At 41.6% G+C, this 13,781-nt stretch overlaps 2 protein-coding genes across 7 annotated transcripts in view; one reads left to right on the forward strand and one right to left on the reverse strand.

Moving 5' to 3' along the window:
* Iml1 (GATOR complex protein Iml1) overlaps positions 1–833 on the reverse strand; it is a 61,636-nt gene extending 60,803 nt beyond the window's left edge. For all 4 annotated transcript variants that reach the window (XM_065435579.1, XM_065435577.1, XM_065435578.1 and 1 more), the window contains exons 1-3: positions 693–833; positions 509–596; positions 267–313 (exon numbers count right to left, since the gene is read on the reverse strand). In XM_065435579.1, coding sequence (XP_065291651.1) covers positions 267–313; positions 509–596; positions 693–735 — 178 coding nt within the window. In that variant the 5' untranslated portion in view covers positions 736–833. The remainder of the gene's footprint in view (positions 1–266; positions 314–508; positions 597–692) is intronic.
* A 331-nt stretch (positions 834–1,164) lies between these two features.
* On the forward strand, positions 1,165–12,581 carry holn1 (CD2 antigen cytoplasmic tail-binding protein 2 homolog holn1). 3 transcript variants are annotated; one of them, XM_065435580.1, is made up of 6 exons: positions 1,165–1,253; positions 1,884–2,069; positions 3,263–3,429; positions 5,145–5,358; positions 10,133–10,411; positions 11,069–12,581. In XM_065435580.1, exons 2-6 carry the CDS (start codon positions 1,895–1,897, stop codon positions 11,290–11,292), a joined length of 1,059 nt encoding a protein of 352 aa, XP_065291652.1. In that variant the 5' UTR covers positions 1,165–1,253; positions 1,884–1,894; the 3' UTR covers positions 11,293–12,581. The 3 variants fall into 3 exon arrangements, with proteins under 3 accessions (XP_065291652.1, XP_065291654.1, XP_065291653.1); XM_065435582.2 differs by lacking the exon at positions 1,165–1,253 and adding an exon at positions 1,365–1,616; XM_065435581.1 differs by lacking the exon at positions 1,165–1,253 and adding an exon at positions 1,366–1,624.
* The last annotated feature ends 1,200 nt before the right edge of the window (positions 12,582–13,781 follow it).

Genomic DNA, 13,781 nt, shown 5'->3' on the forward strand with positions numbered 1-13,781 from the left:
TGGGTGAAGTCCCAGTTCCACACTAAATGACACTAGCTTGGTCATGCAATTAGCAATTACTTTGTTTCTTTTAACTTCACAGTGAAGGAGATATGGCTACGAGAACTTAAGTCATTCTATATATATATATATATATATGTGTGTGTGTGTGTGTGTGTGTGTGTGCTCAATGCCATTGGTGTGCTATAACTTCTGCGTCCAATGAGATCATATGAAGAGATTAAAAGTGCAAATTTGTGAATTAAAAAAAAAAGATGACAACAAACCTTTCTGGAAGTCTTCCTTTAGTGTTGTCACTTGAAGCAGTAGGCGGCTGTAAGTGCAACCATACTGTTGACAACATCGCACTCAAAGGCATTTCTGAAGATGGCTTTCTGCGCAACAGGTACGCAACCTCGCGAATTAACAACATCGATGTCGGCTTCCCCTGCGTTCTCCTGCACCAGCTAAGCTCAGAACAGACAATTCGAAATCAGAGACACACTGAAACATTCTACGCATGGCTCACCTGTAGGTGTCATCAGGAAGGTATATTTCAACGATGTCTCCAATCTGCAGACCTGGAAAGTCTTTGGCGCCTATTATCAGGCTGTCATCTGTTAAAATAATTGTGTAAATAAAGTACACAGGTTAGTTGTGTTCCGTCCCCGATTACGCACACAGTAAAGCTAAAACAGCAAACATGCGCTTACCAGAAAAACTTTTCTGATGACAAATGAGCTTCATTTGCTTCATTGGTTGCTTTTGTCTTCGGAAGCGCACTTGCCACTGGCGGCTGCCTATTTACACGCACGGATCTTGTCGTGAACACAAGGCCATGCTTTAGTAGTGTCAACTAAAGTTGTGTTTTATGAACAGAACTGCACTGGGGCTCACAAGGCCACATAACACCGGCGCTCGGCTGTTTGTGTGCTTCTAAAGCGTTTGACCGACTCTCTTAAATAATTAGTCAATGCATACAGAAAGGGAACATATTGATGACAACACTACAGTAATACGCTGTTTTATATAAAAGTAAGAACATGTTTAACAAACGCTGCGCCTAAACATCACCACCCAAGAAAACAACTGATAGCGGCGGCAGTTTCTTTTCATCCCTAGGTTTCCTATTATTTCCCTAGGCAAGCCTAAAAGTTCTCTGTTTATGTTTACGATGATCCCCAGTTCCGATCCACTTCAAGCGCACGCAGTCTCTGTGGAGTACGCAAAATGACCGTTTTGGAGTTCTTTATATTCTTCTCACAGCGTTGACGGTGAGTTTTCCTGCCTAATTTCATTCGTTGCTCTAGTGCTCAGGATGCAGTATGTGATGTTGCATTGGTAGGCGTGTAAACTACGTAGTACCGGCAAACGAGGTTGCCGCCAACTGCGAACCCAATCGCATGCCTAGCATGGAAACATGTGGCTATGATCGAACACGATGGCACATTTGGCTGCTTTTAGCAACTGGCGGTAACGCCGTTATATGCCGCAGGTGGTGCTTGTGCCATCTATCTTGTGCGTGATGTTGCTAGAAAGTATGAAATAAACCGAGCGATCAGCATGACTGCTCGCATGCCGCTGACCACGGTGTTTGAAACGCGAGGAGTGCCAAGGCTTCATCGTCGTATATCCAAGTAACTAGGTATTTCTCAAGTTAGACACACTGCTAAAATATTTGTTTGCAGGCTATAACTTCTGCATCTTGTTTGCGGCAGAGATGTTATCCTTGTAGCATGAACACTCGCAGATGGATATATCTGTCATGGTGCCTTGTAAACGTATCTGGTTTCTTCTTGGTTTTTATTGATTTTGTCTAACTAGCACTTCGAAATTGTTACAGTGGGTGTCCTACATTTAGATGTGTGATGACAACACTAACTGCATGGTTTCTTTCTCCACAGCCCGATATACCATGACCATGTCATCCAAAAGAGTGCAGTTTGAGGAGATGGAGGATGAGCTGCTTGGAAAGGAACCACTGGGGGAAGGCGTTAAGAAAAAGTTTAAAAACTCCTTAGACAGTGATGAAGAGGATGATGAAGTTGAAGACAAGAAGTACAACTTGCTTAACCCAGATGATGTAGAAGGTAAGTTGCACTTTTATGAAAGGGCCTGTATAAATAATCCTACAAAATCCTTGCCTTCAAACAAATGTGGTCATCTTGGTAGTTTGCACAAATTATTTGAATCGTGCTCCGTTTGGCAATGCTTTCTGTTGACAGCTGCAGGCAAATGACACTATCTACGTCACATCATTCTGCTTCAAATACAGCAGTCACACACTCCACAAATGCTGACCTGGACGTTCTTTCATGCTGTTCTTTTATGACTAATTTCAATTAGGAAAGATGTAGGTCAGTTAGTCATTCATTTCTTGGAAGCTTTAATTTCTAGGTTTTCAATTGCAGTGTTGCACCTGTAAATTCAACATTCACAAGTTCAAAGTAAAATTTTAACTGGGAGGCAATGAAACAAGCGTATAGTACATGGCACATTATCACGATGAAAGTATTTCTTGCTTAGGCATCTTGTCATGTGTCCCTTTTTTTGTCACTTGCATGTTAGCAAAGAAGCAGGAAAAGATGTTTCTATTCTGATTCACCTTCCGTGTACAGCAATCACGTGCATTTGTTCCAATTCTACTATATGGGCGGGTTTCTGTATCCTGTTCATCGTCTTCCGAGTACCTAAACTTGTTGTACAGTTGCGACGAGTTTCCATCGGTAATACTTCTATGTTTGCAGAGTGCAATTGTCTATTTGCGGTTACAGTAACTCCCAATAAATGCTTGTAAAAATTCAGACTTTTCACAAGGAAGCTCTGGAACAATTGTATTCAGGATATTCTGACTCTTAAGAACTGCTACTTTTGTAGAGCCATTTAACTGCGCTCTACAGTAGTCTAACAAAGTGATTGTAGTGGAATAACTTCATGTACAAGAAAGTGCCCTCCAAAAAATATTTTTTTCATTGTATGCTAGTAAAACAACAACTAAAGAAACTATATAAAATAATACGACAGCTTTAAAAGGAGCAAACGAATCTTGCAGGCCTTGTAAGTCAAATTTAATGAATAACAAATATTATTTTTTGAGCTGAATCTATTTGTTACTCTCTTGTGTTCTTTGCAGATGTTAAATAATCATGCAACATTCTTTTCTTGTTGTTGTCATTGTCAAAGAATGCTTATGCTGCATCATTCATTTTCATCTATGTGTGTGGTAAAAGCACATTGTAGAGCCGGAAGCATCATCTGATTACCCTATCGTCTTATCATTTAGGACAGGAAGACAAAACTATTGAGTATGATGGAAACATCAAAATCACTCCATTCAACATGGAAGATGAAATGGAGGATGGTCATTTTGACAAAGATGGCATGTTCATCTTCGATAGAGAGAAACCGGAGATACGTGACAATTGGCTTGACAACATTGATTGGGTCAAGGTGAGCTTTATCACCTGTGCTGGTACATGAAATCACCAGGAATTCTAAGCATATTTTTAACATTGACTTTTTTCCAGTTGTCATATGTTCAGTGTGTGATACTTTGAAGTGTCGTGTGTTCAGCTGATTGCATATCTCGAGAGTTAACTTATAATGCATGTGCATTTGTAATAATGTAACTACGTATTGAATCTAAGTCACCAGATTTCCCAAACAACAAAGTGGGATGGCAAACTGGCAGTCATGGTGGGTGAAAAAGGCAACATGTTGCATGAGGAGGTGCACAGAAGCAGCATTTTATACGTGGCTGTAATGTACAAACTAACTGCATTGTCACTTGGAGAGTTGGCACATATTTCTAAAATGTGCCAACTAGTTCAAGAGCAAACTGCAAGTGAGACCTTGCCTGGCTTCGGCTCCTCTGCCTTCCCTCTTCTCTTCAGTCTAGATATTTTGCGCCACGCGATATAAACCTTCTTTTTTATTTTGTTGTTGAGAAATACAGTCAAAAAAGATTTGAGGGATTAGGAATAATCACATTGAGTATCATATCTGTTTCCATTGTAATGTGCCAGCAGTTTGTGTCCATTCGGGATTCTCAATGTAACCTGAGTATGGGAGGTCTTTTGCAGATTCATACCTACTTTTAGTGATATTACAGTGGGCAGAACAAAAACAGTGCCTTTGGTACAGTGGGAACAGAACCATAAGAGTGGGATGTTTCTTGTTAAGCCAGAACGTCTGGTCACTTTAGTCTAGCCATGTTTAAAATTAAATTATGGGGTTTTACGTGCCAAAACCACTTCCTGATTATGAGGCACACCGTAGTGGAGGACAGCCCAACACCATAGCCACAGAGCAACCATAGCGGGTCTGGCCATGTTTGGGCTCTATGAGCCAGTCATCAAAATGTTAGCTGTGACCGCAGTTTGTTTGTAAACAAAGAAGTATTGATTTCGAGTTGAGTATTGTGAACAATCTCAGCAGCTTTATTTTAATGATTTTTCAAGGGGAGGCAGTATATACTTATGCAAAAAATGAATAGAAGTGAAGTACAAGCCTGATGTGATATTTTGCCTTACGTATATTGTGGAAATTGTCACTGCGCTCGGTCGTTTCAGTACACATATATTTAGAAGTTTACTGTAATTGCGATTCCTTCTGTTTATGACATTTGCATTGTTGAATTCAAGTTCACTTATGTTGAAATATTCAGCTTGTTGTACCATTTCCTGTCTGTACGAATACACATGTTGGACATGAACAGGTATTTCCTTGATACAGAGAAAGCCACCTCATGCTTTGCTACTGTGATATTTTCGCTTGCCAACATTCTTCTAGATCACAAGTGATATGAGAATGATCAAAGATCATTATGGTATCTGTGGTTATGAAAATCAGACTGGCTGAATGAAATTACCGGTGTGTGTACCTTAGATTAACTGCACCGAAGGAGTGAGGGTGTCTATCTTTGATGCTTAGTGTATGGCAAGCAGAACCTGTCGAACACAGGCATTTAGTACTATACAGAATAGCAGCATTCAAGCTTCATTTGTAGGACTGACGCTTCAAGGTTGGGCATTTCTCTTAAAAGTGATTTAGGGTGCTCCACTTGTAGAAAGCCATCATCATCTTGCCCATATCACTTAAACATGCAAATAATGCACAAGTGGCCCTGCATGTAATTGAGTCCTGCTCTCTTTCACATGCTTCAGGTGCAGCCTTCCAAACAAGCAGTAGAGGATAGCAGAGGCTCAGACGACTCTGAAGATGAGGAAAGTGTGGATGCACTAGCACTTTATGGAGAGATGCTGGAGATCATGCAGCCTGGTGAGACTGTCCTGTCTTGCATCAAACGCCTGGGAGGAGGGAAGCGAGATTCGACAATAAACCGCTGGAAGAAGAAGAAACAGGAGCCAAGTGAACCAGGTTGGTCACTCTTTTGCTGGGATGGCGGAGTTGATGTGTCGACATCATTGTAGCGGCATCATCATCTAGCTTGTGATTGCTCTTCTCAGCGAAAGTGACATATTTGATATTTCAGAATACTAATCTATCGTTTAGCTTGTCTTCATGTTCTTTTTAAAGGGTCCCTCACTAGGTCTGGCCATATTGAGCTGACAAGTGCAATGCATACAATGCGCGCTAGCAATCGTGTTTGCAAAGTATTACACCTCTACACGCCATTAAAACAGCTCAAATTTCGAACCAAACACTATGTGCCCTTTTCCTCCTGGGTGCTGCACTCCCCGCTGGTGGGTCGGTCACACAAGTGCGCTACTTAATTCGCAGTGCTGTGACGTCACTCACTGTGACACATGTCAGAGAATTATTCAAGGCAGCAGCAGTTATTTGTTGGATTTGTTGCTTGAATAGATGAATTAATGTTAGAGAAATAATAAAACCTACGAACCGAATATCTACGTGCCTTTGTTTTACTTCGTACTGTAGCAAGAGCGATGCACTTCTGTTTCAACTTCAGTCGCATGCGCAGAGAACGAAATTATGTCATTTTCGACCATGCTGCTGCGCACGATCATGCTCTTTAATCTGCTCACACCTACCTCAGTGTTCATGTGGCAATGACTTCTCATACCCCTAGTCTGGTGCCAGTGGTACAATGTCGTGGTGTATCGCAGTAAGGATCCATGAGCTGGGCCAGCCTCTCCAAATGTGCGTGCACTGAAGGATCTATTTCACAGAAGCAGCCAGGCAACAATACATGTGTTCTCATATACAGAGCAATACAAAACAAGCGCAACAACACGCATGCGAGCTTGTCGTCAGAAGTGCGCCGCACAGCAAAAATGTGAGGAAAAAAAGGGGCGGGGAGGAGAAAGAATGTGGGGATTGTGAGATGTGCATGATGCAGTCTTCCGGCTCCGATATGGGAGAATGCAAGACAGGAACTTTGCTTGCGGAGGCTAGATGGGGACAAGTGGCAAGAGTGTCCGTGTTGGCAGTGATGCTTGCCTCCTGGAATCATGGGTTCACAATACTTCAAACATTTCTGTATCTGCTAATAATGAACCAATTTAAAGAAGTATTGCGGTAGAATTCTCCCTAGAGGGCACATAACAATTTCCAGCATATAACACATACAAAGCCTAGTTTCAGACCGTGTAGATATAAGCAGCCTTCGTGCAAGGTTTCACGCTTGAAATAACAGTGGATGTATCGCAAAAAGTGAGCAGTAATAGACATTTTAATACAGAAAGTTGCAAAAAGGGTTACAAGGGTTGATAAATACAAATATCTCTGTGTGATCATACACAAAATACTGAACTGGAAGGCCCACATTAAATACATAGCATCAGCGGCATTATACAAACTATGGTTACTTAGACACCGTTTAAGACACTGCTAGTAAAACAAAGCTTACCACTTACACATCATTAGTGAGACCGTTACTCAACTATGCTGATGTCGTTTGGAATCCGAATTCTAAGACAACTATTGCCCTTATCGAACGTGTACAGAGAAAAGCATTGCATTTCATTTATAATGTCTACAACCGAAATACATCTGTTAGTGAACTCTGGACTCAATCAACCCTTCCAACACTCCACTCATGCCGTAAATTGCATTGATTAAAAATTATGTACAGGGTAGTCCTTTATGAAAGGGAACATGTGAGCGCATGGCCCATGCTCTGTGGAGGCTGCTTAGAGCACCAGCAAGTGGCTGTAGGGAGAAGCATGTCTGTTTGTGGTGTCATCTATTGGCAGCCAGAAAAACCAGGCATGGCCGATAGGCAAGCGTCTGCTAGAATTAGCTGGAAGCTTCCCCCTCACCCCCCCCCCCCCCCATTCCTTGCATGACTGCTGCACAAGGAGCGGGGTCTGTCGCGTGTCTGCTGCTAGGAAACCGCATTGCATACGCAAGCGCACTGGAAATGTGGAAGTGCCAACATACGCCCGGTAGTTGTTAGGTACTTCTGGCATATCTATATTGATGCGTAAGCATTCTAGGGCTACATCCCTCTGAACTTTGTCCGTCCGTCCCTCCATTTTTCTGTGTAATGCGTGACACGATGCACTGCATGCATAGGTATACATGTGTCCTATGGAGGTGTATATGAGAATGCCTTACGACTACGTGTGACTAATGAGATTTATGATTTTAACTATATATATTGAGTGCTGAGATGTGTAATTGTAAGTAAGGTTAATAAAGACTAATAAGATTAGTTACGATAAAATTAGTTTAGTATAATGGCAATTAATTGAGGGCAATTAGGAATGCTGACACTAATTAAAATCAATTTATGTTAAATTATTAGACTAATCAAAAGTTATTAAAGTTGAATGAACAAAGCCTAATGAAGGATTAAGGATATATTTAGATTAATTAGACCTAGTTAAGTAATCCAAATTCTTAATTGGATACAAACATCTTTGTCATAACTTTAATAATGGTAATTAATTGAGTAATTAAGCAAACATAGTCATTATAGAAATAACAGCCTGAATAATAAAATAATTACCTAAGCTAAAGTTTCACCTGAGTGCACTTCTCTCCTAAACCACTCCAAAATCAGGTGAGGTTTATTCATGCCATGGGGGGAGTGGGTAGCCAGGGCTCCATACTGCAAAAAAAGTATGCAGGAGCTCTACTGGAGTTGTCAGTGTGCGTAAGCCTATCTCCAAATTTCAACTTGGCCCACTACCAAACTTAAGTTAGTCCACCCCCAAAATTTCAACTTGGCCCACCCCCACATTTAGGTTGTCCCACCCCCAAATTTCAACTTGGCCCACTACCAAATTTTACGTTGGTGCCCCCCCAAATTTAAATTGGCCCACTGCAAAATTTATGCTGGCCTACACCCAAATTTCAAGTTGGTCCACCTCTACTATGGGCTTCCCCATGCATTTTCTGTGGACCCTATGTATCTGTATGGTTATTCTGTCTAATCATTCTTTTTCAATTGTTCATCGCTTAGAAAGCTACCAATCATCTACAATTACACTATTCATTCAATCACACATTACGCATTTTTGTGCAGATACAAGGCACTACACTTTTTGTGTGGTGGACAGATCTTGCTGCGGCACTCGCCAAAGAATTCTTACACATTAAAATACGCTCGGAGTGCCTATTAACTAGCGGGCATATGTTGGTCCTTCCACATTTCCAATGTGCTAGCGTACTGAGTGCAGTTTGATAGCAGCAGACACTGCGTTGCAGGTCCCGACTCTTGTGCATCCACCTGGCGTGGGAGGCAGTCCACAGTCACTTGCTGCCTATCAGCCGTTTGTTTATTCTGCCTGCCAATAGATGGTGCTACAAGCAGACATGCTTCCTCTTGCTGCCTGTTGCTGGCGCCCTAAGCAGCCTCTGCAGAGCCTAGGCCATGCACTCGCGTGTTCCCTTTCATAAAGGACCACCCTGTACAACATTGTGAACAATGTTGAATTTGAAACTGGAATTTTACACATACATCCAATTAAACAAATCAAAATGTACGAGACAATCACAAAAATACTATTCTAATGCCACTGTCATGAACTTCGGCGTACCATTTTTCGTTTTTCCCACAAACTGCCGTGGAGTGGAACTCACTGCCGCAAGAAGTAACAAATTATCGAGCGTTGAATCATTTTTAGCTACCCTCCCTGACCATGTGTGATCTGTCAGATTTGCTGCATCGATTTCCTTTGTGCCATATCACTGGCACACACTCTGTGGTCTTAATGCTGTCATGTTTATTTTTATTTATTAAATTTTTTTACACTTGTCCACTAATTCATGTAGCTCTTCCCATTTTATCGGTGTAATGTGCAATCATTCAATCTTTGCTCTTTGTTACGCGCACATGTTTTCAGATTGTCATTTGAATGTAGTCTTCACTGTGTGCTTGAAAACCTTTTGCTCTTCTGTTTTTGCTTTTGTCTGAAATGTATGTAGTACCTGTACCTTACATAACACTAGCACTTCATTGTTAACCACTCCTGCCCTGGTTCCAAAAGGCAGCTGGTAGTACTGTGCAAATAAATAAAACTTAAAATTGAAAAAGAAACGAAATGAAACAATGCCATAATTGCTTTCAAGAAATGATGCAGAACTTGGAACATCGTAAACCTAGGCATCATTTACAAGATCAGGCAAATTTCAGAGGTTGCATGCTAGGATTAGTGTTGTATCCACTAACCACCATCTACTTAAGTGCCATACAAAGATTGTTAATAGGAGAAATACACAATTAACAGCACAGAAGCTATGCCGAAATTGCTTCAGTAGTACACGCTACTCATAACCAATTTAGCCAAAGTGAAATTCTGTTGCAGTTGGTTTATAAATATTCTTTAAGCTTTGTTTTAGGAAGCCATCAACATCCAGGTTGAGAACTTTTCTGCCAGTACTTCAGCACAGATAATGCTGTGCAGAGGAAGAGCTGCAAACAACTAAAGCTGTCACTGTGGCTTGTTTTGGAGCAAGTTGTGATGACCTAGCACACTCCGGCATCTGGCTTCCACATTATAATATAGGACACTTACACCTGAAATGTGTGGAGGCTGCCGTTATTACTTTGTTAAGCGCAAAACGACAAACACACAAAAGACAACAGGATCTGTCATCTTTCTGTGTTTGTCATATTGCGCTTAACAAAGTATTCATGGATTCGCACCAACTAGCCCGCCAACGCATTGTGCTGCCGTTATTAAATCAATCATGTTTGTGTATTTTTCTATTTACACTTTAGACAGCACCAAGGATGTTGCGCCAAAGGAGCACCTCCTGCGGATGACGGAGCTAGCTGACCGACTAGTGTCAACTGGTGACATGGACATTTACCAACAGACATACGAGCGACTCAAATTCTTGCGAGAACACAAACAGCAGGCTAAAGAGGCCAAAGCAACAACCACAGCTGTAGAGGGGTCTTCCTTCGACATGTTTGCAGATGATGTCGACAGCACGAAAGCTACTGAGCCATTACCCGTCAAAGATGAGAAAGCAGGAGCTGAAAACAAGAGCGATGGTATGTGGTCACCCCCACCCCCCTGCTTTTTTTTTTTCCACATCATTAGCTGCTAGATGGACACTCCTGTTCAGAGAATGCATGCAGCTGCGTTACATATTGTGCTCTGGCTGAACAGACTGGATCAGTAAAAGTTCATCATAATTCGTCTGCGTCTAAAAAGCTTGCTGACCATGACTTGTCTCTTTAAAGAAAACGTACCAGCTTCCAGAGCACATCATTGCACATGTTTTACTAGTTTATATATATATAAGTAGAATAATTCATGATGTGCATTTACTGTGCAAAGTCAGGAGGAGGAGGAGGGGGAATAAACTTTATTAGTTGAAATGAGCCGACGGTAAAATCGTCCGAGTTCGGCGGCATCCCTAGTCCAGGATGCCGTGGGCCTGAGCTGATAGCTTGGCACAAGATTTTAAGGATTTGTTGGCACAATTTGTTACATGTGCACAGTATACGATTCTCTTGTTCCAGGTTTTTCGAAAAAAAACAAGAAAGAGAAGGTATAAGTGGTTTCGTGCCTACACTCAATTTATGGCCTCCAAAGAGTGGCACTGAGAGAACTCAGTAGTGGGCTGTTTTTCTTCTGCCTTAACCCATATAACAATTTTTTTAAGGTCTGCCAATCTCTCATCACTGTCACTTTCATGTTTTCAGATGCAGAACCAGTGAGCTCATCCATAGGCGAGGATGAAGTGATGTGGGAATTCAAGTGGGAGGAGTCAGATGACGCACCAGTGTACGGATTGCACACATCGGCTCAGATGCTGCAGTGGGTGCAGGAGGGATACTTTCAAGATGGCGTCTGGGTCCGCAAAGCACACGAAACCGATCGTCCATTTTATAGCTCAAGACGAATCGACTTTGACCTCTACGTGTGAAGCCATCTCTTGCAGAACAATCCAGTGACCGAAACGCAGAATGCATTGTGTGTCTTTTGCAGTTGTTTTTAAGTGTTTCTGTTGAACAGACATAGTCAATATAGTCACTGTACAAGTGAGAATATAGGCCTGAATAAGAGAAGGCTTGCTGTGCTCGTTGTGGAGTCACAAAACTGTGACGTTCTGGAAATGAAATGTTGTGCTTCTGCAGACACCTCTACGCAGAAGCATCCAAAGCTGTTGCGCTGCATTTTCTGTTCAGCACTATTGCCTATTGATATGTGGAAAGCACCAATACACACTTGGTATGACGCCATTGTTAGTGCACCATGCTCTTTTTTATTCTGTTTGATGTCCACTGCACATTGTTCTGTGTCCTCCTACTGTGTGAAACATATCCAGATTTCCTTCACTTGTAATGTTGCTATGCCTGTGGTAGTTTTGTGAGAAAGAGTTCGAATGAAAGGACAGAAATCATTGCCCTTATACCATTGCTTTACCTAATGTATTAACAACAGGCATCTGCATGCACAGATGTGCTGATTATCATTTGGCATTTTGCTGGATGTGGTTGGAACCGTACAAGTTGTATATACTACTATCTTTGCAATAGAAATGCTGACACACAAGTTGTCTTGAAGTTGGCAAATGTGATGGACATTACTGAGCATTTGGTACGATCATGTCATTTTTTTTAACTTCTAATGTCATTTCTCTTTAATAATACAGTATTTTAGCAACCATAAAAGCTAGCAGATGCATAGCATGAGGGGAAGCATGACTCCTAATTGTCCGAAATTTGTAATGTTTGTATTTGCTGTACTCTGTAGCGCTCTGACCATCATTGACACTCGTCTTGTTAAAATGCACTCGTTTGCGACTTTCATGTGTAAAGCTGTTGTCAACTGGATTTAATCTGAGCTGATTCCTTAGTAATGTCATGAGAAGCTTTCGTTTCATGTGGCATTGTGCTAAGCAACGTATCAACATAGGAGAAATTGTTGGTGTCGCTTTGTTTTGTACGCTTTCAAGTTGTTTTTGTTGTGTTTTCTCAGTGTGTCACAATGTCTGGTGATGCATCATGAAAGCACACACATTATTCAAAGCATTCTCTGAATGAGGAAGGAGAGCAGCAGCGTAAGTGGCAATGTGCACGAGCTATGTTGGATGTTAAAATATAATTGCTTTAGTGCCCAAGCTTAAAGCGTTGTAAAGCTTTGCGCTAATGAATGTGTCATGTCCCAAGGACGCCGCTGGATAGAAATAAAAACAGTGCACATTTTATCGAAGACGTATTATGGTGGGTTTTACATATCAGAGGCGAATGCTTTGCAAACCTCGTGGCCTCCCTGGTTGTATCGCCATTGTATTATGGCACAGTGGGCGACACTTGTGCTTTGAGAGTAACAGAGAAACCACATGTACTCACTCCTAGAGGTGTTGCGACTCTTTTCTGAAAAATGCCAGTTTTGAAATTGTTCATTTGCCAGATACAACCACAAGCAAAGGTTCCCAAGCCTCTGCTGGGCTTTAAAGCATACCTGCCAACCACAGACATGACCCAGAGTAAGGGGGTATTTGGATTTTCTTTCTTTAGTTTGCACTGGGCACGCACCTTTTGTGGTATACATATGCATTTGATTACAATTATTCACCTTTAGATACAGCACACAAGGAACTTGGAGCAGCATTAAACTCATAAGCAGCACATTGTTTTTGAGGCAACAGTGAGTTTTGCAGCGACCTTGGTGTTGCCCATTTTATATTGTACAGAAACCTGTTTGTCTAAACCTGCATGAAGCAAGTATCCCTCTATGGTCCTTTTACCATCTGAAGATTTCCAAGAATGTCTTCGGAGGCAGAAGAACAAACATTTTGACAAACAGCATTTTTTCGTAAAATTTAGTGCAACTTTCATAAAATCGTAAAACGAGCTCAAATTCTTACACTTTAAGAGAAATTTGGGAGAGTTGGCAGGTATGCTTAAAGGGACACTAAAAGAAAACAAAGTTAGATATGTCATATATACAGCTGAAAGTTTGTGTTCCAGCATGCCATCTACATCCAATACACACACGCAGCATCCTAGAATTTGGTGGGTAGGCTGGGAGGAGGTATTATTAAATACTATTAAGGTGCTACGATTGGCCACGCACGTGGGACAATGAGGGTGCAAAACACGTGTAACTGCAAATGCTAAGTAGGAATAAAAACGCGCTGAGATGTAAATGTAGCCCTCAGCTGCACATTCTAAAATTCTGTCGCTCTGGTTCTCTGCCACGCGAGCTAAAGGCGTTTGAACCAGCAGAAGTGGTCCATGCGTTCTACTGTTCCCCTGATGGTAGGGAAGTGCACAAGAGAATGTCAAGATCAGAGTCATGATGACAGTCCTGTTGATGAGAGCAGCATTCCGGGCAAGTTGGTAATCCAGTACTCAAGTATTATTGCTGAACAAAAAAGACATGGATGTAAGAAAAGAAGAACACACA

This window comes from Dermacentor albipictus, chromosome 2 (genome assembly GCF_038994185.2).
Source record: "Dermacentor albipictus isolate Rhodes 1998 colony chromosome 2, USDA_Dalb.pri_finalv2, whole genome shotgun sequence".
Lineage (NCBI taxonomy): Eukaryota > Metazoa > Arthropoda > Arachnida > Ixodida > Ixodidae > Dermacentor > Dermacentor albipictus.